The sequence below is a fragment of the Hibiscus syriacus genome, unplaced genomic scaffold (assembly GCF_006381635.1).
Source record: "Hibiscus syriacus cultivar Baekdansim isolate YM2019G1 unplaced genomic scaffold, ASM638163v2 tig00110783_pilon, whole genome shotgun sequence".
In the NCBI taxonomy this organism is placed as follows: domain Eukaryota; kingdom Viridiplantae; phylum Streptophyta; class Magnoliopsida; order Malvales; family Malvaceae; genus Hibiscus; species Hibiscus syriacus.
This window is the reverse complement of record NW_024062861.1, coordinates 851,037-876,277: the sequence shown is the minus strand read 5'-3', so window position 1 is coordinate 876,277 and position 25,241 is coordinate 851,037. Positions and strand designations below refer to the sequence as shown.

Here is a 25,241-nt window from a genome sequence, read left to right as displayed (position 1 = left end):
TTTTTACAGATATGGTCTATTTAGTCCTGAATCATGATATATTTTCTTTCTGTGGTTCCTAACTGTTCAGAAACTTGTTTTTAAACGTGGAAATTTGATTGGAGATTTTCATCCTCTTCCCACATTAGAAGAAGCTTCACTCTCTCTTGTTTGCAGCCTTCCTTCCTCTATTGTGGTAATAGTGGATGAACCTGGTAAATGTTATTATTTTTTGTATTGGACTGATGTGAAATATGATCTTCAATTCCTCTACTCCCCTTTTTTCCGCCTTTTAACCAGTTGTGTGGTTTCGGTTGATGTTACGGTTGATGTTACAGTTAATGATCGAGATGTTATTCGGACTAAAATTCAAGTTGATCATAGCCCAGGGCAAATTCAAGTCACACCTGTTACTGTGGCAAATGGGCAAACTATTAGAGTGGCTGCTGTCAGCATTAGTACCAATGGAGAGCCTTTTGCAAACTCTTCTTCCCTGTGCTTAAAGTGGGAGCTTGGCAATTGTGACAGTCTGGCTTATTGGAACCATGTTTATTATTCTGAGAACCATAATAATTCTAGTTGGGAGAGGTTTCTGGTCCTGCAAAACGAATCAGGATCGGTACTGCCGGACATTGATTTGTTGCTTTCTAGTTTTTTCATTATTGTTTAGCAACATCTTCGCCATGAAATGACTGTTGAAAATTCATGAGACTATTAAATGCTAAGGGAAGGGGGTGAGAGGTCTTTGCCAAAATGGGAGGGGGAGGTTGAGAAAAGAGGTAGTTAACTGAAATACAGTGAGGGTAACTATGATAATACTCTTTAAACTAACAAGATACTGCAGCTGAAAAAGTATTAGTAGTATCTCCCTGCAATAATATCTTAAAGTTATTAAGCATGAAAAAATGCATATGGGTTTAAATTAGCTTCGAGTAGAAGTTGGTGATATTGATAAATACTTTTTTGCAGCATTTAAATATCTAGTATTGGCTTCAATTGATTAAGAATCAGGTCAGATGCACCTTTCTTTTGTATTAGGTCATAGAATAACTAGAGAAGTGGAAGACTGCCTAACTTCAGAGCTTGCATCTGTTTTTTCCCCAATCATGTAATAATTATGTGCATTTGATTCATAATGAATGTTAGATCAACATTCCTGAACAACAGTTTTACCTGTTCTGTGTGGAGGTTGTACAAGTTTTACAATATTGGATTATTCGTAGTCCTACCCAAGCATCTAGTCTTCTAATTGTTGTATTTGTAATATATCAATAGACATTGTTTACCACTGAATACTTATATGTTATATCTTTGCTATTTTAGAACTTGTATACTATTTTGGACTTCTATATGTTTTTATTCCTTCCTTAACTATTCAAACCTTAATGCAACTTTTTTCATCCTCATGATGTGTTAAGTTGGGATAAATGAAATTTCAATTGCTTTTGTCTCAGTGTATTGTCCGTGCCACTGTTATTGGATTTACTGGTAGTTCCACAGCTCATCTTTATTCTTCTGAGTTGCCAGAAGATTTAGGGAATTTTCTTACAGATGCTGTACAAATACAGGTAGGCTGTGAATAATCTACTCAAACGACAAAATTCATTAAATACCTTAATCTACCATTTTTCTGCTGTGAAAGATCTACTAAAACAAGCTTTGTTTGCCCTCTATGGTTCTTTCTTTGAAAAAAATATTGCTTTATTTTTTTTTTGGGAAAACAAGGGGGTGATGAGGGATGACATGTTATAAAAATTTATTCTAATATTTTGCTATGTTAATCTCTGCAGCTTGTTTCTACTCTAAGAGTAACTCCGGAGTTCAATTTGTTATATTTCAATCCGGATGCCAAGGTAGAAATCCAGCACCATCTCCACTCTATTCATTTGGTGATTTCAATTGAATATGCATTACTATTTTGAAACAAGTTTGATGAAGTTGATGTGGTATGCATTGCTTTTGAAGCTGGTTTGATCATTCTCTTTATGATATGCATTGCTGGAGAGATATTTGATGCACTTTTGATGAATGAAGAATACAGATAACTTGCAAATGAATATATGTTTTTGCCTTGAATAAACTTGTTTGCCTTACTTTTAGATCTGTAACCAAATGGTGACTGGTTATTTTGGTTTCCCATTTTCTGCCATTACATTTTTGTAAATCTACCGCTTGCAATGATCTATTGATTTGGTCTACTTGCTAGTTGCTACATTTGGATTATGGTTTTGAATAACTAATGTCTAATGAATAGCTTGGATTGGAGTGATACCATGGTTCCCTTGCTATTACTAGATTTGGCATTTAAGAAATAATGTCTTGGGCAGTGCTTGCTCTTAAGGCCTTCAATAAGGGATTAAAAGAATGGATAGCTGAGGCTTCAAACTGGCAATAATTTTTGTACTAAACAACTTTCATCTTTGCAAGTCTTTTTTTTCTGATAGGAATAGAAGGCCTCATTAAAAACTTCCCTCATAGATAGCCCTTTCCCAATAGAAAGGATCCACTATTGGAGGGAGGAAAAGAGTGCCTCGTTTTATTGCTGAACCAAAATTACATAAAACTTAACAATTACACCAGAAATCCTGACATAAAACTTAATAACTCCACCTACTTGAGAAACCTACTGACTGGGAAGGAAAATAACAAGTATCTATAGTCTTACAATCAACCAATCCCCATCTTTGCTAAACTATCTGCTTCCCCATTACAAGCCCTTGGAATCAACCTAATTAACAACACCTTTTCAGAGAAGAGTGATAGAATTTCTTTAACTAGAGGCAATAAGAAAACAGGTGCCAACGCCGGAAAGTGAACCCACTCCACTGCTGACTTGCAATCACTCTCAACAATCACACGTAATCCTTTAACTCAGCAACTGGTGGGGAACCTTGACCGATATTCTCTGAAAAAGTCAACAGAGTGCAACTATTCCAATCCCTAAGGATACCTCCAATACCACCAACCGAGTCACTTAACCTTACAGCTCCATCGACGTTCATCTTCAAAAAATCAACAGGGGGTTTAGCCAGCAAAGCACAGAGCAATCCTTTAATTCAAAAATCAAAATTCCATCTGCAAGTGAAGGATCCCCAATGAGCAAATCCTCATGTATAGGAATTTTAGGATACTTGGCTTTAAACCACTTAGATAGCCTACATCTTACAATGAAAAACAGGGAAATCCTATCAAGAGATAATCCTTCAAACACAATCTCATTCCTTGCTTTCCAAATAGACCAAAAAATGACTCCCGGGATAAACTTCCAAATCAATGAATTCACCCTCAAATTCCCCCACGAGATAAGTAAAGAAGGAGGGTCCTTAGGTAAAATACAGATAAATCCCAAAAGCTTATTACATTATTCCATAATTCCCAAACTACATCACACGTAATAAACAAATGCTGCACTGATTCCTCATGCTTCTTACAAAATGGACAAAGGATATCTTCCCCTAAGGACATTCCTCTGTTAACCAACTCCACTTTTACTGCCACTTTCTGATGGGCTAACTGCCAAAAAAAGGCTTCAACCCTTTGTAACACCCCCAACCTGTACCCGACTCGGATACGAGTCCGAGGTGTCACATTGACCAGTCAAAGTATATACTTTTATAAAAATCATAGAAAATTTAAAACTTTTATTCTATAAAGAAATTCTTTTACATAAACATATTTAAAACCTTAACAGACTCCATCAGAGCTACATATATATCATGACTTAGTTACATGCCAATATACTAAATTATATGACAAGATATACTTTACAAAATATTTCTGATCTGAACGTTGCTCAGAGGTATGCTGCTTTACGAATCCGAAGCTTGATCTTCTGACTTATCCACCCTACGTGTAAAACACTTACACGCTAAGTCATAGACTTAGTGAGACATGTAAATACATAAAGTAAACTAACAAATGCATGAACATCCCATATAACACATATTATACTTATATACCTATTAAACCCATCACTTACTGGTTTATCCTTGCTTATCTACTTATCATTGATTCAATTCCATCATATGAACATATATTGAACATAAACATATAATATACCTTCAAACACAACAATACATGGATAATTACTATGATCATATCATACATAACCATATCACATCTCATATCACTATTACCCATATACATTTGTTACCATTATTATCATATAATCCTAACTTATCACTTATACATATCGCATATCACATGTACCATTTCACGAGAAACACACATATCATTATATCAAATTATGGTTTCTTTTCAAAGCCCATGCACACTATTGAGAACTTAAGGTATGTGAGTACATAGAGGTTGTGCACTATGCTGTCACCACAGCTCGTATAAATCCCACTAGGGGCGCGTAGAATTTGTCCCGAAGGACCACGTAGATGTCCCGAAGGACCACATATAACACATATGTCCCGAAGGACCACTATGTCCCGAAGGACCACATATAACACATATGTCCCGAAGGACCACATATAACACATATGTCCCGAAGGACTACTATGTCCCGAAGGACCGCATAGACTCTCGACTCTTGGCATGCCAACTATACCTTTAGCTCTCATAACACATGACATGGGCATTATCTTTTACCTCATTACACATTCACATATTCATATCACATAGTTCTTTATCACATTTCATATGATCACAGTCACATAGTTTACTTTCACGTAGCATTTTCCATGAAATTCACATTATTCATCTGTTTCAAACATGGTCACATCACATACACCTTTTTCTCATATGCATATAACATATTATTTCTTATCTTTTAACTTATATTACATATACATGTAATCTTATGTCTTATTATCAATATCTCATAGATCACTATTATACAACACATGTATTCATGTCATTCATTTTATATATATAACATATCATATATCTCATGATCACATGACCTATTATCATAATACAATCATTTACATAGTTCACACTTAAAAATGCATTCAACAATTAAACATGTACATTTACTCATATACCATATCACCAAATGTTTATGCTTTAGTACTTATATCATATAATATCGGAATTGGACTCGTTGCAAGTCTTAATTCCTTAACATAATGTACACTTACTATCATGTACTCACCTGGTCTCAATGAACACTCTTAAGCTCTTGTTTTCTTTGCGTATCTTACTCTGTCGACCTATCCGAACTTTGCTTTCGATCAATGTCTACACAATCATATATTTATACTATCAGTATCTCATTGATATACTATAATCTATAATTTCTTAGATTGAAAGAAAGATTTATTCCATTTCTCATTGAAGTGCATCGGTGCATTCTACAGTGCATCGATGCATTCTTTAACAGGTGCATCGATGCACTACCATGCATCGATACACAATTTACATTCGATGTTTCCATTTTAAGGGGATGCATCGATGCACTCCTCATGCATCGATGCACCAACTGTACTCGATGTTTATTTATTTGAGAGTGCATCGATGCACACAACCCAGAAATTACATTTTGAGCCCGAAAATGTCTTGTTTAACCCTAAATTCTACTTATTAATCCCTCCTTATACCTTAAAACTTATCCATACATATTTAAACTTTCTTATAATACTATCACACTACCATATCTTTTAATTCACCATAATTCTTGAATCAAAGAATTTCATCAAATTTTCCATGTGTTTTAAATTCAATTCTATCACCTCTAACTTCTTAATTAATCCTTTGACAATTCAAATCCATCCTTAGAACTTCAAAAACCTCTTTAAATCAAGAATTCATTTCTCAACCCTTAATCAAATTTTCTTTCAAATTTTCTCTGCTTAATGTTTTAAGCTTATATAAGCTTACCTTAAGCTTATATAATAACCAAATACTTCATCCCAACTTATAAATTCAAGAAATTAATCAACTGAAGCAAACTTACCTTATAGACTTGAGCTTGAACCCACGAGAAGAAGAAAGCAAGAAGAAGAAAGAAAGCTTCTAGATGTCTCTATTCCCACGTGTAATCTCCTTAAATTAGGGAGATAAAATATCTTTCAAACTAAATTACCATAATACCCTTATAATCCTTCCATATTTACTATTTAATCCAATACTGAAATATCCTTATTAAATCCTTAAACTTTTCAATTTTCCTAAATTGATCCCCAAATTTAAAAAATTCTCATTTTAGTCACTAAACCAGATTTGAGATGTTACACCCTTGGTGGGGACAGTCCCAACCACACCCCCTTTGACCACAGATCCTTGTTCCCAACTCCTAACCCGAGCACATTCCCGCATGATTTGATCGAAAATAATCCATCCCCATTAGCTGACCACGAGAGACTATCCTCTACAGAATCTGAAATTTTTATATCCTTCAATTTCAACATCAAATCCATCCATTGATCCAACTCCCAGCAGACAAATTCCTCCTTGTGCAAATATTCCACACCCAACAATTTGATTCATGACTGCCAAATTCAACAACCTTGCCCCATTTGTTAGGAGATAATGCATAGATTCTAGGGAAAAGATTTTTTAGAGGAACCTCTTCCATCCACGGATCAATCCAAAATAAAATAGACTTTCCATTACCAACTTGTAGCTTCGAATTTGATCTAAGACATAAACCCGCTGAATCATTCTTCCAAAAATTGTTGCCAATACTTCTCAAAATCCAAGAAGATCTAGGTGAAATAATCTTGCTGATAGACATCGAGTTGCAAATGATCTTATGCTTGCTACATATCATTCTTTTCCATATGGAATTCTTTTCATTTGCGAACTTCCACACCCATTTCCCCCAATAGTGCTCGATTCGTAAGATTCAAATCAAGAACTCCAAGGCCACCACTGCTCATAGGTGTAGAAAACAGACTGTAGAAAACAGACAAGTCTGTTATTTTTATTCTTGTTTACATTCAGTAGAACATATTACATATTTATATACAAATTATGCCTCTAAACTAGGAAACTCTAAGAAAAGAAACTAATCCTAGGAGATGTAATCCCTTGAAATAAGGGATTGAAAAACAGAAAATAATTACAGAATCTCTTAACTTAAGGGATTGACAACTCATTTCTATAATTCCTATACTCCCCCTCAAACTGATGTATATATGTTGTATATACCCAGTTTGAATGACATCTCATCAAAAGTCACTCGTGGAAGGGCTTTGGTGAAGATATATGTCAGCTGTTTCTTCGTCGGAATGTACTACAGTTTTGCAACTCCATTGTTGACCTTCTCGTAAATAAAATGTCTGTCTATCTCAATGTGTTTCGTTCTACCATGCTGCACTGGGTTTTTTGCTATACTCATAGCTAATTGGCTGTCACTAAAAATCTCAAAATTTATTCTTGTCATCTAAGTCCAGTTCTGTGAGCAGTCTTTTAATCCACATTCCTTCACATATTCCGAGAGCCATTGCTCTAAACTCTGACTCAGCACTACTTCGAGAGACAACAACTTGTTTCTTACTTCTCCAAGTCACCAAATTACCCAAACGTAGGTACAATAGCCACTAACTGACCTTCTATCAGTTAATTCACCTCCCCAGCTTGCATCCGTATTAACCTTCACTGTTCTGTCTTGATTTTTTCTAAATATAAATCCAGCTCCTGGGGTAAATTTTAAGAACCTTAAAATTCTGTTAACAGCTTCCAAATGTTCTTCTCGAGGATCACTCATATGTTGGCTGACAATACTCACTGAGTATGCAATATCAGACCTGGTCAGTGAAAGGTAGATCAACTTCCCAACTAACCTTTGGTAGGTTTCCTTGTTTACTGGATTTTCAGTCCTTTTCCTTGCAAAATTTAAAGCCTGGCTCCATTGGAGTTTCAACTGGTTTGCAGTCGAGCATCCCAGTTTATGCAAGAAGATCCAAAACATACTTACGCTGGTTTATGACCAGCCCTTCCTCGGACCTTGCAACTTCCATACCTAGGAAATACCTCATACTCCCTAAATTCTTGGTTTCAAACTCCTTTGCAAGATTCATCTTTAGCTTTTCTATTTCTTCTATATCATTGCCAGTTATAATAATATCGTCTACATAGACAATTAGGAGGTTATCTTACCACTCGGTGTAATTTTTCTGAATAATGTGTGATCCGCTTGGCTTTGTTTGAAACCATTATGTGTCATAGTCTTAGCAAATCGATCAAACCAAGCCCTGGGAGACTGTTTTTTAATCCATATAAGGATTTATTGAGCTTGCACACAGTTTTCTTAGTGACCTTTCCTTATAATCCGGGGGGGCTCCATGTATACCTCTTCTTCAAGGTTCCCATTCAGAAAAGCATTCTTTATGTCCAGCTGATGCAATTTCCAGTCCATGTTAACAGCTACTGATAACAATATTCTGATGGTATTCAATTTTGCAACCGGTGCAAAAGTCTCCTGGTAGTCGATGCCATAGGACTGAGAAAAACCTTTAGCAACCAGCCTTGCCTTGTATCTTTCCACACTCCCATCCGAATGATATTTGACTGTGAATATCCACCTGCATCCAACAACTCTCTTCCCTTCTGGCAAATCTGTCAAACTCCATGTCTTATTCTTTTGCAACGCTTTTATCTCCTCTTCCACGGCATTTTTCCACTCAGAAGATTGAAATGTTTCTGTCACATTTCTTGAGATTTTCACACTGTTAATGCTGGCAGTGAAGGCCCTGAAATTATACTGTAATTTCCCATATGCAACATACTTATTTATGGGATGAGCAGTGCATTTTCTTACCCCCTTCATAATAGCAATAGGAAAATCATCAAGATCAACAATAGTAGCATCTTGGGAACCATCATTACCTTCTGTTCCAGCTGCAACAGGATCCAAATCTGATTCTTGGCAAATGCTAGGCTGACTAATTTCTTCAGCAACATCTTTCATTCTTCTTGAGTAAACACTAAGTTGTTTCGGTTGGGGAGGTATGGTTTCAGGGTCATTGTTAGGAGCATTTTTGGTAGTGGTGGAATGTGTTTTGCACGGACTAGAGTGTTGAGATAAGGAGGAAGGTAATTCATCAGAGTTATTTAGGTTATTTCCACCATCCTCTCTAGGAATTGGGACAGTGCTAGCCGGCTTTGGAGAGACAGTAAAAGGTAAAGAAAGGATAGGCTGTAAAGGAATATCGCTTTGGACAGGCTGAAATTCCTTGTAACTCTCCCCCTGAATTTCTGTTCCTGAAAAATAAGGTTGGTTTTAAAAAAATGTAACATCAAAGGAGACATAGGTCTTTTTTGTGGAAGGTGAGTAGCACTTGTAACCCTTCTGACTCGAAGAATAGCCCAAGAACACAAACTTTATGGACCTAGGATCTAATTTCCATCTGTTGTGGATATGAACAAAGGCTGTACACCCAAACACCCGAGGAGAAAGACTTGAGTTTAAATGTTTAAAATGGGATACAACTGAAACAAAACCTTAGTAGGAATTTTGAAATCTAAGGTCTTACTTGGCATTCTATTGATGAGGTAAGTGGTGTAAGAAGAACTTCCCCCCAAAGATACTTAGGAGCATTAGCAACAAACATAAGAGACCTAGTAACCTCAAGAAGATGTCTATTTTTCCTTTTTGCTACCCCGTTTTGTTGAGGTGTCTTGACACAAGAAGTAAGGTGAACAATGCTTTTTTCCTTAAAAAAATACCCAAGGGTTTTATTCAAATACTCACTCCCATTGTCACTCCTTAGAATTTTGATTTTTGTGTCAAATTGGGTTTCAACTTTTTGATAAAAACTTTTAAAGAGAGACTCAACCTCAGATTTTTCTCTCATTAAGAAAACCCATGTTGTCCTAGAGTAATCATCTATAAAAGACACAAACTACTTATACCCAGAAATACTTTTGACAGGAGAAGGGCCCCAAATGTCACTATAGATGATGGAAAAAGGTGGTGTTGGTTCAAATTTGGCTGGAATATATGGTTTTCTGGTGTGTTTGGCCATTTGACAAATTTCACAGGAAAATAAAGATGGATCTTTATTAATGAATAAGTTCGGTAACATTTTGGAAAGATAGAAAAAATTAGGATGACCTAATCTAGAGTGCCATAACATAATTTTATTGGTATTGAGATCAGAAGATAAAATTGGTTTCCTAAAAGCACTGGATAAGGCATGATTATGAGATGCTTTACCTCCAAGTGTGTACAATCCTTTGCCCAGCCTAGCACTGTCAATCACCCTCTTCGAGCCCTGTGCCTGAAAAATGCAACCACCAGTACCAAACACAACATTACAAACAAAATCTTTAATTAATTTGCTGACTGACAAAAGATTGCATGCAAGTCTAGGAACATAGAGACATTATGAAGTAGTAGATTTTTGTTTAATGTAACAGAACCACTCCCTTTGACTGTAGTGAGAGTCATCTGCTATTTTGATAGAAGCTGGTAAGTTGCTTTCACTATATTCCTCCAAGAGATCAATATTTCTTGTCATATGATCTGATGCACCCGAGTCTATTATCAATTGTACCGAGGAAGTATATGGATTATTTCCATCAGTAGTAGTATAAGTCACATTTGTAGGCTTGGCTGTCATACTGCTCAAAATCTGCTGCAGTTCCTCTATCTGTTTCTTGCTAAAACTGCTTGAGGAATCATCTTGAGAGGCAATATGAGGCTCCTTTTGAAACCTGGACCGTGTGGGCTGCCAATCGGTTGGTTTTTCGTGCAGCTTCCAACATTGATGTATCATATGTCCTGACTTCTTACAATGTTCACACCAAAGGCTATTTTTTCTCTGTTGCTTTGAAAATTTGAATTTTGAAAATCAGATTGAGAGGGGCTGGTCTGGAAAGTGATTTCGGATGCTGAGGGATCCGGATTAGCCATGAAAAAAATAAAGTTGAATAGGAATTGATTTAAAGAGAAGCGAAAATCGGATTGATCGCTCTACTCTAATACCATGTAGAAAACAGACTGTGTAGAAAACAGATTGTAGAAAACAGACAAGTCTGTTATTTTTATTCTTGTGTACATTCAGTAGAACATATTACATATTTATATACAAATTATGCCTCTAAACTAGGAAACTCTAAGAAAGGAAACTAATCCTAGGAGATGTAATCCCTTGAAATAAGGGATTGAAAAACAGAAAATAATTACAGAATCTCTTAACTTAAGGGATTGACAACTCATTTCTATAATTCCTACAATAGGTTTGCAAACTGAACTCCAATTAACTCAGTGAATCTTCCTCTTATCCTCTCTGTCACCCCATAAAAATTTAGCCATTAAAGAATTTAACTTCTTGCCTACTTCGCAAGGCATTTTAAAAAACGATAAGAAGAATATGGGCAGGGAAGATAACACAGACTTCAATAGGACTGTCCTCCAGCCAAAGAAAGAGAAGAAGCTTTCCACCCGGCTAGTTTAGAATTAAATTTTTTAACGACTGGCTCCTATAAAGCTTTTGAATTCTTCCTAGCACCGATGGGGAGTCCCAAATATTCTGTTGGAAAACGATCAACTGAACAACCCACTTCCAACGCCCAATCAGATAGGATTTCCTCATAAACGTTAATCCCAAAAAGTTTACTCTTCATTAAATTTAAATGCAACCTCGCCATTATACTGAAAATCCTCAAAATTCTTTTAACGTTTTTAATCTGGGTAAGTGAAGCTTGACAAAAAATGATGAGATCGTTCGCAAACTGAAGATGTGATAGCCGAAATGAATTTTCAGAATTCCCAATAACAAAACCTTGGAACAGACCTTTATCCACTGCTTTAGAAAGCATCAAATGCAGTAGCTCCCCTACTATATTAAATAAAACCGACGAGAGACTACATCCTTGGCTAAGCCCTTTAGCCATAGAAAACTCATCCGAGGGGGAGCCATTTACAAGAACCGAAATAGAAGCTGAGGAAAGACACTGTGAGATCCATGAGCACCATTTCATACCAAATCCCATCTCCTTCATTGCTCTGAGTAGAATAGGCCATTCAACAGAATCGTAGGCTCTCCGAAAGTCGACGTTTAGTACCACCCCTTGTAGCCCTTGTTTTCTCCAATAGTTGATCCCTTCATTAGCAATAAAGGCACAATCCAACAACTGTCTCCCCGGTATAAAAGCGAATTGGGAAGGACTAATGACATCACCAGCACAACAGCTTAGTCACTTAGATAAGACTTTTGATAAAATCTTGTACAAACTGCCCACAAGGCTAATTGGTCTAAAGTCTTCTATATTTTCCGGATTTAATTTCTTCGGAATTAGACTAATAAAAGCATGATTTACCCCATGCTCCCATTTCCTTCCAATATAGAAATCTTTAAAAAATTTCAACATATGCTCCTTTAATGCAGGCCAGCATTTCTTGAAAAAACCCATTGTGAACCCGTTCGGTCCTGGAGATTTAGAGCTGTCCGAAGTAGCAACTGCTTGCCAAATCTCCTGTTCTGAAAACTGCTCCTCTAACTTAGATGCCTGATCCCGTGACAGTTTTGTAAAGTCCAAAAGCAAGTCCTCCACTTCCATTGTCAAAATTGAATTATACTCGGTCTTGAAAAACTCTGAAATATGAGTCTTAATCAAGATAGGATCTGAAACAACACTTCCATTGATCTTCAAGCTAATAATGACATTTCTTCTACTTCTATTTAGAGCACACAAGTGAAAAAATCTTGTGTTTCTATCCCCATCTTTAATCCATCTAGTTCTTGCTCTTTGAAACCAAATACTTTCCTCAATCCTGTATAACCTCCATAGATCTGATCTAAGTTGCTTGACCTGTTCCCATTCCTGAGTAGAGAGACTACTACCTTGCGCCTTCAATTCCAACTCATTTATTTTCCTTTCGGAATCTTCAATCGACTCAGAAATCCCATTAAATTTCCTGCTTGACCAGATTCTAATTGATTTTTTAGTTCCCTGTAGAATACTGAAGATGCCACTTCTTTTGTTCCTCTTCCTCAAGCCATCCATGGTTGATTTAACTAAGTCCTCAAAACCTTCTTTCTCTAATAGATAATTATAAAATTTAAAAGGTTTAGGGCCCCACTCTACAGACGATTCCTCCAAAGAAACTGGATTGTGATAAGATAGAGACCTAGGTAACAGTCTTTGCACTACCCTCAGAAAACTGGTAAGAAAATTCCCAGAAATTAAGAACCTATCCAATCTGACCCAAGTTGAATCTTCTATGTTATTACACCAAGTAAAACTTCCACCCACCAAAGGAAGATCAATTAGATTCGTTAACTGCAGGAAATTTCTAAGAATATCCACAGAATGCCAATTTTGAGACCTTTCCAACTTCTCAGCCGGATCAAGATACAAATTGAAGTCCCCCCCGATGCAAATTGAAGTAGTTTGAGCAGAAACAAACTCCACCAACTCCCTGAAAAATTCTTCCTTTTTTGATTCAATTAACGGACCATATACATTTATAATCACACACTAATCTTCCAGTCTTAAACTTCCCAAATATAGCTATAAATCTGCCACTTATATGAGTTTCGAAAACTTCAAATTCATTCTCATTCCACAGTAACAACAGTCCACCTGCAGTCTCATTAGCTGATGAAAAAACTCCTCCCTTAAGAAAATTCCCCCCTATCCTTCTCCTAAGAGCCATAGAACAATTAGCTAGCTTTGTTTCTTGGATGAGTAAGATGCACGGCTTATTCTTTTTCACCAAACGGGACACTGCTCTGGATTCTCCTTTTTCCCCAGCCCCCTAATGTTCCATGAAATAATATTGATAATTGTCATAAAAACAAAACAATAATAACCCAACAGCCTCTGAACCACGTAGCACCAAATCCCATACCTCTACTTTCAACAATTCCTACTATCCCCCAAACCCTCCTCAAGCTTTACTATTTTTTCCAAAAAAGCCTTCTTCCCCTCTTTGAAGGAAATCCCCAGCATCCTACTAACTTCCCACGTAGCCAATGCCTCATCTAAAAACAACGAGAAAGAAGGAGAGTATGCCGTAGGAGAACTAACCACATCCAATGCTTCCCTTATTAAAATCCTTCTCTCTCTCCTTCTCTGTTTCCATGCCCCTGCTCCAGATAAGCAACCTGCTTGAACCTCTTCTCCACTCTCAGAATGTTGGAATTTATCAGCATCTTCTTTTGGAGAAGAACCACCTTCCTCATCTACACAAATGTTTCCTTCCTCCATTAAAATTGGAACCGAATGAGTGTTCACGATATGATTGGATGCTTTTCCATTTTGGTCAATCAGCTCAACTGAATGCAGCAGCCCTTCTTCTCTACTCGGATTGTACCAAACCTTTCTTACTTTTGTTCTTCTATACACTCTATTACAATTACCTCTATTCCACCTTCCAATCGGAACGGTTCTAATAGCCAAACTTCTAGATAAATGAGCCAAAGGACTCCAGCTCCTTAGACCATTTGATAACAAACCCTTAGAAATTTCCAGTGGCTGAATTCTAGTTGGTTCAACCGGTAAAGCTTCCTTCTCCACCTCTGTATCTACCACATTCTTAACCACCTTGTCCAAGTCCACCCCATCCTCCACCACTTCATTCCTTGGCTTATTAAAATTCCTATTTAAATGGGGAATAAATCTTCCTTTGGACCCTTCACCAATCCACTTTAAATTAAACGCAGGCCCTGAAGGACACAAAGTCTTCATATTTGACATTGAACTCCAACTATCATCCTCTTGGGCTTGAACATCAAGGCCCATTTCTTCCCTCAACCCAAGACCCACGTGATCCCCTTTATGATATTTTCCTTTTCCAAGAAAATCTGACAACCCAAAAATATAAGTATCAATATTTGAATTTTCTGGAATAAACTGCTCCTCGTCCCCCTCTTTCAGCCAGCTACTCTGACCCTGATCAAGCCACCCATCTACCTTATGCCTAGAGTCCTCAAATTTCTTGTGATTGTCAACTTCCTCCAGTGACTGTTGGCGGCTTCTCTCTTCCTCGGAAAAATCATTATCACTGTTCCCAAATTTTGAAATTTCACATTCTTCTCCCCTGAGAAATACTCCGATTTTGAATTAATCGAACCCAATATGACTTTGACTTTGTATGATCTGCCTTAGGACCCAACCGTGACCGATTCCGGGACGTCGAATGGACTCGCCACCCTAATCAAAACTCTCGCCAACGATAGGTCTGACCTGCTTTTTGAGGATTCTTTAATGCAAATGAATTTCCCCCATTTCTGAACAAGTTTCTCCAGAAACTCCCCGTTCCAACACAATAACGACAACCCTACTAATTCCACCAGGCAGAACGCCAATGGCACTCCCTCTTCATTCAGCAATGGAGCCATCCATTCAAACCAGTAAAACAGATCCTCCTGTTTTTGTGCCCATACTCCGGAATACTCTTCAATCGAATTAAACGTAACGATACAGGCATTCCATGCATAACCCCATCTCGCTATTTTAACCTGCATACATTCATTCTCCAAGGCTTTCTGCACAAAATCCTGCTCGAATGGAAGCTTGATTACCCCTGTAAAGGACCTTTTAACCCAGTCCGAATCCTCCTTAGGAATGTGCATCTCCCAAACATTCCTTAACCCATTTGCAGACTTTATTGTTCTGTCTCTAACTCCCTCAGTAACATTTTCACTCTCCTTTCCATTAATCGTTTCCACCACCTCCTTGTATGATCTACTATCCCTCAAACTACCCAAAGATCCAACATGATTCAGTCCTTTTGTTTTCTCCACCCTTAATGCCTTTGAACCGATCCTCTCAGTCCTACCTTCAGAAGCTTCTCCTTCCCGACTTTTTCGATATTTTTCTATCCCTACTGTAACCCTTTTCCCATCAATCCAAGTTCCATCTACAGACTGTATAGCCCTCCTTCTCCCTTCCTCACTTGCAAACTGAACAAACGCAAAGGTAGAATTTGTATACCTTGGCTTCAGAGTAAACTTTGGTATGAAAATCCTCACAACTTGACCATAAAAATGAAATATTTCCCATAACTTTCCTCTTGAAATCCTCTTACTAATATTATTGCTAATTTTACAATTCCATCCAGCCTGAGTCACAGTGTATCAGCCTCTTTTTTGTTTACTGTACTAATCAGTCGAAAAATCTACCTTGCTACTAAAAACATTTATGTAATTGTCATGAATCTCATTCTATGGCTCTTAGGATGTGGTGTCTTGTTCAAGCTCGTCATTATTTGTTGATTTTGCATTTTCTTTTTAGTTGAATAGAAGGGAAAATTAGATTTTAGGTAAGGTATTATAACTGTATTTAGGGACTGATGTTTAATGGTACCTAATGCATAGAAGCTTTTGAGCAGCATATCTTCCATCTTTCTGAGCCTAATTTATTTGCAAACTAACCCTGTTGGTTTAATTTTGTTTTCCAGCATAAGTACTCCCAATTTATTCTTTCTCCTGGGAATCTGGCCATTTAACAATTTTCATACAATATACTTGATCATTGTATCCATTAGGCAAATTTATCAATTACTGGAGGGAGCTGTTTCTGGGAAGCTGTTGTGAATGATTCTCATGTAGTTGAAGTTACTCAGTCACCACCTGGTTTACAATGCTTACAACTGATGTTATCACCGAAAGGCCTGGGAACTGCCGTTGTGACAGTTTATGATATTGGGCTGACTCCTAATCTTGTGGCTTCTGTCGTGGTAATCTCTTAGTCCATTTTGAAAATGAAAATGCTTTTTTCTTTCTTGAAAGTGAGTTTTGGCTCTCTTTGGCAAAGTTGAAGGAAAGTCGGTAGGAAACCCCTTTTATTCATGCATTTTGATTAGGTAATTTATGGGAATCTTTATGAAATCCTTCTGGTTTTCCATAAACTGTGATGCTTCAGCGTGTAGATATTTTCATGAAAACTTCATTTCGAGTGCTTAAAATAAGTATTGCTCCTGAAAGTTGGTGCTTTACCTTAAGTCCCAACATATTTTGAAATTCATGAAATATTTGGAATTATAATGTATAAGGTTCCATAATGTTACAGTAAATGAAAATGCATTTTATTTACTTAAGTAACTTTTAGGATCTCTTGGCAAATTTGAAGGAAATGAAAGTCTGAAAGAAATCCCTTTCTGGGGATGTTGATGCTGTTCAGCGTTCACATTTGAAAAATTATTTAAAAGCAACTTGCCACATTTCTTTGTTTATAATTTATGTGTTTGACATGTGTTGAGACCTGCAAATTCAGTTATAAATGAATCCTTGTTTTAATTAGAGAAACATGTGGAACTATGTTTTTTTAATCTTTATCATGGAATGTCCATGTAAAGGAATCGCTTTGATCAAATTAAAATTCTCTTTCATTTCTTTGCAATGAAATGCCGAGTTAATTTGAAATTACAACATGCTATGTTTTTGAAAGCTCTTATTTATTTCCTTCTCGCCACGAGTTATGCATTCTCCTACGAATTAATTGTAATTTATTACTCTGATGACATTTTAATAGGTCCAAGTTTCAGATATAGACTGGATTGAGATTATGTCAGGAGAAGAGATAAGCCTTATGGTGGTTTTTTTCTTTTCACTTTTCCATATACTTAATTGATACTTTCCCCCCACTTCCAACGTGGGTTTACTCTTATTGACTGGTAATTTGTTATCTGAAGGAGGGAAGTTCAAAGTCAATTGGTTTGATGGCGGGGGTTGATGATGGAAGCACTTTTGACATTCCTCAGGTTTGCAATGATTTACATTTATCATTCTCCTGGAGCTATGTATACTTTATATCCTTTTGTGGATACATGTTTTAGACTAAATGCTTTGTGAAGTATACTAGGTATTTCTCCAAGCTAAGTGTAACTGAATATTGGGCACATGTGCCTTATGCATATCTTTGTCCTCCCATGTGTGGGATCCTTTTGTATAGCCTAATCTCTTAGAAGTACAAGATCTATACACAAACTATTTTGACAATATATCTCATAATATATTGTGTTCTTTAAAAATCAACCTTCATACATGTCAGTTTATCCCGTTTTCTAAAGATTTCTGATGCGTCTATGACCCTGCATCTATGTATAAGCCATGTCTTCATATATTCTTTCTAATACCTTGATGGGTTTCTTTTTGTGCAGTTTTCTTACATGAATATCCATGTGCATATTGAGGATGTTATAGTGGAACTTGTGGACAAGGATGACTTCTCAAGCCCTAATGGTGGATATGTTAGCATGCAGAATTTCAAAATCAGGGCAAAACATCTTGGTATCACAACTCTTTACGTAAGTTATTTATCCTCTTGAAGATATCTCTTATGTTATCATTTCCTTGGGAATTGTTGCAATCGCTCGATCAAGAGTTTGTTTGCATTAATTTGAAGATAGATATTAATAACAGGTCAGTGCTAGACGACATTTTGGACATGAAATATTGAGTCAAGCTATCAAGGTTGAAGTTTATGCTCCACCAACAATTCACCCACCAAATATTTTCCTTGTACCAGGTGCCTCTTACTTGGTATGACTCTATTCCTTTACTTCCTAAATAAATATGCACATCATGTTATTCTGTGGACAGCCCTTGTATCATATTGAACTTCATATCCTCTTCCCCTTTAGTCCTCTTTGCAACCCCTTTTCCTACTTTTATTTGGAAATTTAATTCTTTCTTTTTCTTGTTTCTAACTATATCCCATGCATTTCTCATTCTTTTAGCTCACTATAAAAGGAGGTCCGACCCTTGGTGCCTTTGTGGAATATACAAGTACAGATGATGCCATTGCAACAGTGGACAAAACTTCAGGGCGGTTGACTGCAACTTCACCTGGAAACACTGTAAGATATAAGATATGGTACTTAAATAGTTGTTTTGTTTATCTATACAAACGAAAAATGGTTAATATTTTTTTAACTTACCTTCATGAATATTCATGTTAACGATGCTAGAGTTTGTTGAGCACTTAGTATTTTTAAGTTGTAAATAAACTAGACGCTCCACTTGAACGGATTTGGTTTGTGATGAATGGAGACATATTCTTGTGTGTGGATGCTGTTGAATGTTTAAATTAAAGTTTGCTAGATGGCTAGACCATTACTTTGCTGTATATGCATTAGGTTCTTATTCTTCGCATCCTTTTCTTCCTTCCTTTATTTTACCAGCCATACAGTAGTGGGAAAATCTCATTTGGACTCGGCAACTGTACTAAATGAACTGAGTGCTCATCAGCTGCTCTTACAGGAACATATATGTGGATAACTAATAAGTCTTTGTCTGCTGTTCATGGTCTTCATATTTATAGGATTAGACAAAATGGACTCATTGCAATGCGACAGTGACTTACATTAGTTCTTTTAGTAAATTTATTATTTAAAACTGTATTAAGGTTAAACTTTTATTACCAGCTTGCTTCGTCACCGAAGCAGAGAAGTGCCAGCATTTGATTTTCCCTTAACAAGTTTTAAGTTAACCCGTATGATAAGTTTTTAATTTATATTTATTTTTTTGCTTTTATCATCAGACTTTGATTGCCAAAGTTTATGGGAATGGTGATGATGTGATTTGTCAAGCATATAGCAGTGTTAAAGTGGGAGTACCATCTTCAGCAATATTGAATGTACAAAGTGAGCAACTTGCTGTTGGCCGTGAGACACCAATTTATCCTATATTTTCTGAGGCAAGTGGGGACATCCTGAAGAAATCTCAATCAACTACGTATTATATTCTGAATTTTGACAGAGATTTTTTTTTCAGGGAGACCTGTTTTCTTTCTATGGGCTATGCAAAGATTATGAGTGGACTATAGAAAATGAAGAGGTTGAATCAGCTGTTGTTTCCAATTGTGTCTGTCTGTGATGTATTAATTTGTTTTTTGATTTTTGGATAATTGATTTATTAATTTTCCATGTGCTTCAATTTTGCTGAATATTTGCATAAAGTATTGGTTTCATTTTGCTTTATAGGTGTTAACGTTTGGGGTCCCACTGGTTGGTTCAGAGGCAGTTCAGCGCTTTAGTTATGTGGATAAGGAAAAACTTAGTTTTATCAATGTCCTGTATGGAAGGTACACTTCTGTTAATGAAAATTACTATCATCTTTCTTTTATGGAAACTCTATCATCATCATCATGTTATTTATTTACCTGCTTCATGTAACCAACAACTCTTGGTTGTGCACTTGAAATTATAGTTATTATTTTGGAAATGATGAGGGCGGGGAGCACCTTGACGAGTATGGTTGTTTTTTTTCCTACTCACAAAGGTATACTGTATTCCTATTAAAAAAAAAAACAAAGGTATACTGTATTAAAGCTTGCTGGAGTTCGAGTGCTTGGGGTGGAGTAGTTTATACTGCATTTTATTAGTTTGATGAATGTTTTTTTTTTAAGTTATTAGGAAAATCCGAAGTTGATGTTACCTTTAAGGGAAGGTATTTGATTTAAGTAAAAGGTTTATCTGCAAGGTTAAAACAACAGTATTCTTTTGAATGTCTCTTGGAATATAATTATAGATTGAGATTAGAAGGGGCCCTTTGAGACCAAGCTCTTACATAATGACTTTGGAATAGAAAGGAAAATCATGAAAAATTCCTTTCTTCCGCTTTGTTGTATTGAAACTTGGTCTTAGTTATTGGATATTATTCTCAAGAAAGATGATATCTAGATAAATTTTGATTAAATTTGTTCAAATGAACAACAAATTTCAAGGCCTAGATGATCTTGTAGCTACATTCAGGAAATACAGAAGCTTAGGGCTTTTATGGATTCTGACATGATTTTATCTCTCTTGTCCAGGGCCCCTGGAAGAACAAATATTGCAGTTTCATTTTCATGTGATTTTATCTCTTCTGGTTCACACTTGGAGGCAAGGACTTACAATGCATCCCTCTCCCTATTAGTGGTGTCTGATCTTCCCCTGGCACTTGGAGCTCCAATTACATGGGTTATTCCTCCCCATTATACCACATCTAGCATCTTGCCTTCATCAACAGAGTCACGTGGACAAAAAGATAGTCAGAGCCGCAAAGGAAGCATAATATATTCTTTGTTAAGAAATTTTGAGGAAGGAACAGAGGTTTCACAGCGTGCTGTTTCCATTGATGGTGACAAAATAAAAACAGAAGAGAGCAATAATCTTGCTTGCATTCTAGCCAAAGATCGCATCACTGGAAGAGCTGAGATTGCTTCTTGTGTCCGGGTTGCTGAGGTATTTTTACAACCTTTTGTATTTCCTGCTCAATAACTAACATATGTAGCAATTAGTTAATATTCCTTTACCATTAGCCCCTTTGACTATCAAACTTTATTACTATTCAGATATGTTTAAAATTTATACATGTTTCCTACTAAGTCGCTTATATGTTTGATGTCTCATCATTCAAAGGACAGTGTGTTAAACATAAGTGTTTCAACATTTACATAATATCTTTTGGGAAGATAATATATATTCCTTCTAGGTGGAGCAAATAAGAATAACAATCAAGGAGTTTCCAGTCCATGCAATTGATCTCGCTGTTGGTGCGGAAATTGAACTTTCAACAAGCTATTATGATGCTCTAGGTAAGGTTGTTATATTAAACTATTTCTACTCTGTTACTTTTTAGATCCCAATTGATATTCTCTTGTGATTTTATTTTCCCAGGGAACCCCTTTTATGAGGCATCTAATGTTATTCTCCACCATGCTGAAACTAATTCTCCGGATGTAATCTCTGTTAACAGTACCCACGATACCAATATTATTCATCTAAAGGTCTGTTAATCCTTTGAAATTAAGTCTTTTACTTCTATTGCTTTATGATTTATCATATAGACTGCATTGAATAAAAGATCTCATTCAAATGCATGATAATTCAACGTAAAGTAATATCATTTGATCAAATGTTCTGCTTGAAGGCAATGCGACATGGTAGAGCTCTTCTAAAGGTATCAATTGACAATCGTCCACAAAAGTCGGACTATATGCTGGTACATATTTCCTCAACACTGAATATACTTTTGTCAGACAATCATATTCATTGCACAACATGCACCCGCACGTTCATGAATGCTATAAAACTTTGTTGGTCTGGTCTTTCTTGAGCTTATTCTAAGGTTATGGCCTTGTTTTGACATGCATTATATTCAAATTCACTACATCTATTTCTATTTGAATAGCTTTCTACTTTGACCAAAATCTGTTCATTTGTGTGCTTAAAATAGTTTCTCTTCAGTTTATAAGCCTTATCCTTCGTTTCTTCAGATTTCAGTCGGTGCCCATGTGCAGCCCCAAAATCCTATCCTCCACCAGGGGAGTTCTATTAACTTCAGTGTAGTAGGTGGGTTTATGGTGGAGTATTATTTTCTAACAAAGGATTTTATCTTGTTTCTTCTAATACGCTTTGTATCCATTTTATGTGTTAGGCTGTGATGATCAAGCTTCAGGTCACTGGTATAGTGTCAATGAAAGTGTTATAGTTTTCCACACTCGATCTGGACAGGCAGAAGCTGTTGGGGAGGGATCAACTCAAGGTACTAAATAATCATTAATAATAACCTTATTTGTGTTGAATCTGCCGTGTTTTAAAAAATTGATTTGCAATATTTCATCATACTGAAATGCCATTCAATTGATTTAATGTTTGTTATTTTAAGTAGTTTATTTCAAAAGTTCCGATGTGAAGCTGCAAACGACAGTCACAGTTCTACCTGGAAGTACTCTTGTTGTGGATGCTCCGAAGGAGATGTTGACAAATGTTCCTTTTCCCTCTCAAGGATTTAGCTTTTCTGTGAAGTTCAGGTATGTAATTTAATTACTGTTTTTAAGCGCGTTATATCAACTTGCAACTTGACTCAGAATGGTTATTCTAAAATTTTAAGTAGTTAAGAAGACAACTTACGGCAAATCCACCTTACGAACATTATTACATTGCCAGCATTATTACTTTGTTTAGTTGTGTTTTGAGCAAAACAAATAACGGTGAATAAGCAAATTTTTTAACTCGTACCATACGCCAGTGATGCAAATGACAAGATCAACACCATTGGAAGCAGTGAGGGAGCTCCATATGATTGTAGGGTAGACCCTCCTTTTGTCGGGTATCTCTCTCATTCTAGTTTGAATGTTGATCTAGCATATGAGAATCGTGTTATATGTAATGATTTTTGTTCTCTGCAGCTATGCAAAGCCTTGGGTGGATATTGATACTGGTAATTCATTTTGCCTATTCTTCCCTTACTCTCCAGAGCATTTGGTCCGCACCGCACCCAAGTTGAAGAACATGAAACCTTATATTTATGTTTCCATCAATGCTTCATTGAAAGAACATAGCCATGTTTCTGGATCCGCATCTGCACTTTTTGTTGGGGGATTTTCCATAGTGCAAATGGGAAAGGTAATTGGTTGATGATTTATATAATTTATTCATTCAGTAAGGAATACTTATCTCAAATTCGTGGATTCTTTGGTATGTTTGTATGTTGTAACAAGTTTTTTGTGCATTAAACGTGAATAAGGATCATGGCCCATTTTCTAAATGTTGTGTGTTTCAGGATACGACACAGTTGAATCTGACACCAGACTCTAACAAGACTATCATAACCATCTTGGGAAATACAGGTAAAAAACTCAGGCACACAATCCGTCTCTTTCTGTGCATCTCCTCGCCTCGATTGCAACTGAAGCATTCACGTGCATCAATTTTCGGTTTTGATAATTGGAACTTCTAGAATTCTGTTTTTCTACCTTTTAGAAAAGGTCTGAAAGTTTTCTTGAGTTTGTATGTTTAATCTCATAACGTAAACTATATGCCAACCTCGCCGATGCATTAGTGCATTGTTTGTACAATGCTTCCCTCCCACTTCCTACTGCCTGAATAATATCTACTGATGCAGTCCATGGTTTCATGTCAATGAAATATTATTCTCCTCTATCGTATGATCTAATGCTTCCCTCCCACTTCCTACTGCCTGAATAATTTCTACTGATGCAGTCCATGGTTTCATGTCCATGAAATATTATTCTCCTCTATCGTATGATCTCTGTAGATGTTGAAATCCACTGGCATGGTCAAGGTTTGTTAACGATTAATCCCATCCATGAAGAAGGATTTGGTGCCGCTCGCAGCATACAGTATGAGGTGAGATTGCTCATTCTTATTGAAAAACAAATCTGGTGTTTTAAACTCCAATCTTTTGATTTCTTGATCTTCACTCTTATTTCAATTTCAGGTAAAAGCATCGAGTGCCAAGCAATTCACGGATAAAATCATTGTCACACTCCCGTCTACTGGTCAGCTTAGTCTTGAATCCGGATTTTGGTTATTTAGATGTTGAATAGCTCTCATCTTTTCATTCTTTTATTTCAGGTCAAAGAGTGGAATTGGATGTTAACTATGAACCGGATGAGAAACCCGAACCAAAAGCTCCTATTAATATTTCCTTTTGGGCAAAGGTCTTGGGAAGTCTTGCCCTAACAATAATCACAGTGATTGTCGGCTTCATATGTTTATCCGACCGACCTCTTGGATCATCTCAGCCACCATCCACTCCACAGCCCACTTCAGTCATATCGGCACCTGTCACGCCTGACCGGAGAAGTCCCCTTCGTTTCGATGAACAATCTCCACGGACACCACAACCATTTGTGGATTATGTGAGGAGAACCATCGATGAGACTCCGTACTATCGGCGAGAAGGCAGGAGGAGGTTTAATCCTCAGAACACGTACTGAATCTCTCATTTGGCATCCACTCAACTCATCTTTTTGTTGTATTGTTTAGAAGTTGGAATCTGGCGAAAAGTTTGCCAAATTTTGTTGTATCAACGTATGTATATTCAGACAATACTTTTAACTTCAAATTTTAATGACTCCATTACCGTACGCTGTATGCATAAGTTCATAGTTGCAATTTAGTTCAACTTAGTATTAATTTTCGTATCATAATCCTGCTTAAGGTGTTCCGTTTTCTTTTTCGAATTTTCATATGGGGAATGATTTGTTATATGAATTGACACGTTCGTAAATTTGTAGTGTGATATTGGGAGGGGTTAGAGGTGTCAATTGAGTCGTTAAGATCATATTTGAGTCGAGTCAATTGGAGTTTAGATTATATTCAGTTTAACAGATTAGTCGTAAATTGTTTTTATCGTTAGTTTTTTATAAATCCTAATTTATTTTATTTTATAGTAACACATTTTTACAGGTAAATAATTTTGGTCTGAACTTTAATTTCTGTTATTAAGATAACTCGTAACCGTGTTGGTATCGAAAGGACGATGTGAGATTCTTTATCTTTTTCCGTACGTAATCGACTCTCGAATTCTTTTAAGTCAATATTTGGTAAGACGCAAATCTGATAAAAGATAGAACTTAGATATTCGATCTTATCAAATATAAACAAGTGGGTGATGTTTTCGAAA

The 25,241-nt window shown here is 36.5% G+C and overlaps 1 protein-coding gene across 2 annotated transcripts in view; it reads left to right on the top strand.

The window, feature by feature from the left end:
• Positions 1-24,572, top strand: part of LOC120140186 (nuclear pore complex protein GP210) — a 28,711-nt gene extending 4,139 nt beyond the window's left edge. The window contains exons 11-36 of one of the 2 annotated variants that reach the window (XM_039155200.1): positions 71-194; positions 318-598; positions 1,434-1,547; positions 1,770-1,832; positions 16,370-16,561; positions 17,356-17,415; positions 17,516-17,584; positions 17,984-18,130; positions 18,246-18,365; positions 18,563-18,682; positions 19,366-19,521; positions 19,599-19,661; positions 19,808-19,908; positions 20,638-21,049; positions 21,300-21,402; positions 21,485-21,594; positions 21,738-21,809; positions 22,084-22,159; positions 22,245-22,352; positions 22,479-22,620; positions 22,839-22,919; positions 22,999-23,215; positions 23,373-23,439; positions 23,868-23,959; positions 24,051-24,111; positions 24,188-24,572. In XM_039155200.1, the coding sequence (XP_039011131.1) occupies positions 71-194; positions 318-598; positions 1,434-1,547; positions 1,770-1,832; positions 16,370-16,561; positions 17,356-17,415; positions 17,516-17,584; positions 17,984-18,130; positions 18,246-18,365; positions 18,563-18,682; positions 19,366-19,521; positions 19,599-19,661; positions 19,808-19,908; positions 20,638-21,049; positions 21,300-21,402; positions 21,485-21,594; positions 21,738-21,809; positions 22,084-22,159; positions 22,245-22,352; positions 22,479-22,620; positions 22,839-22,919; positions 22,999-23,215; positions 23,373-23,439; positions 23,868-23,959; positions 24,051-24,111; positions 24,188-24,552 (3,516 nt within the window). In that variant the 3' untranslated portion in view covers positions 24,553-24,572. Of the gene's footprint in view, positions 1-70; positions 195-317; positions 599-1,433; positions 1,548-1,769; positions 1,833-16,369; positions 16,562-17,355; positions 17,416-17,515; positions 17,585-17,983; positions 18,131-18,245; positions 18,366-18,562; positions 18,683-19,365; positions 19,522-19,598; positions 19,662-19,807; positions 19,909-20,637; positions 21,050-21,299; positions 21,403-21,484; positions 21,595-21,737; positions 21,810-22,083; positions 22,160-22,244; positions 22,353-22,475; positions 22,621-22,838; positions 22,920-22,998; positions 23,216-23,372; positions 23,440-23,867; positions 23,960-24,050; positions 24,112-24,187 lie in introns of both variants that reach the window. The other variant, XM_039155199.1, reaches the window with a different exon arrangement.
• The last annotated feature ends 669 nt before the right edge of the window (positions 24,573-25,241 follow it).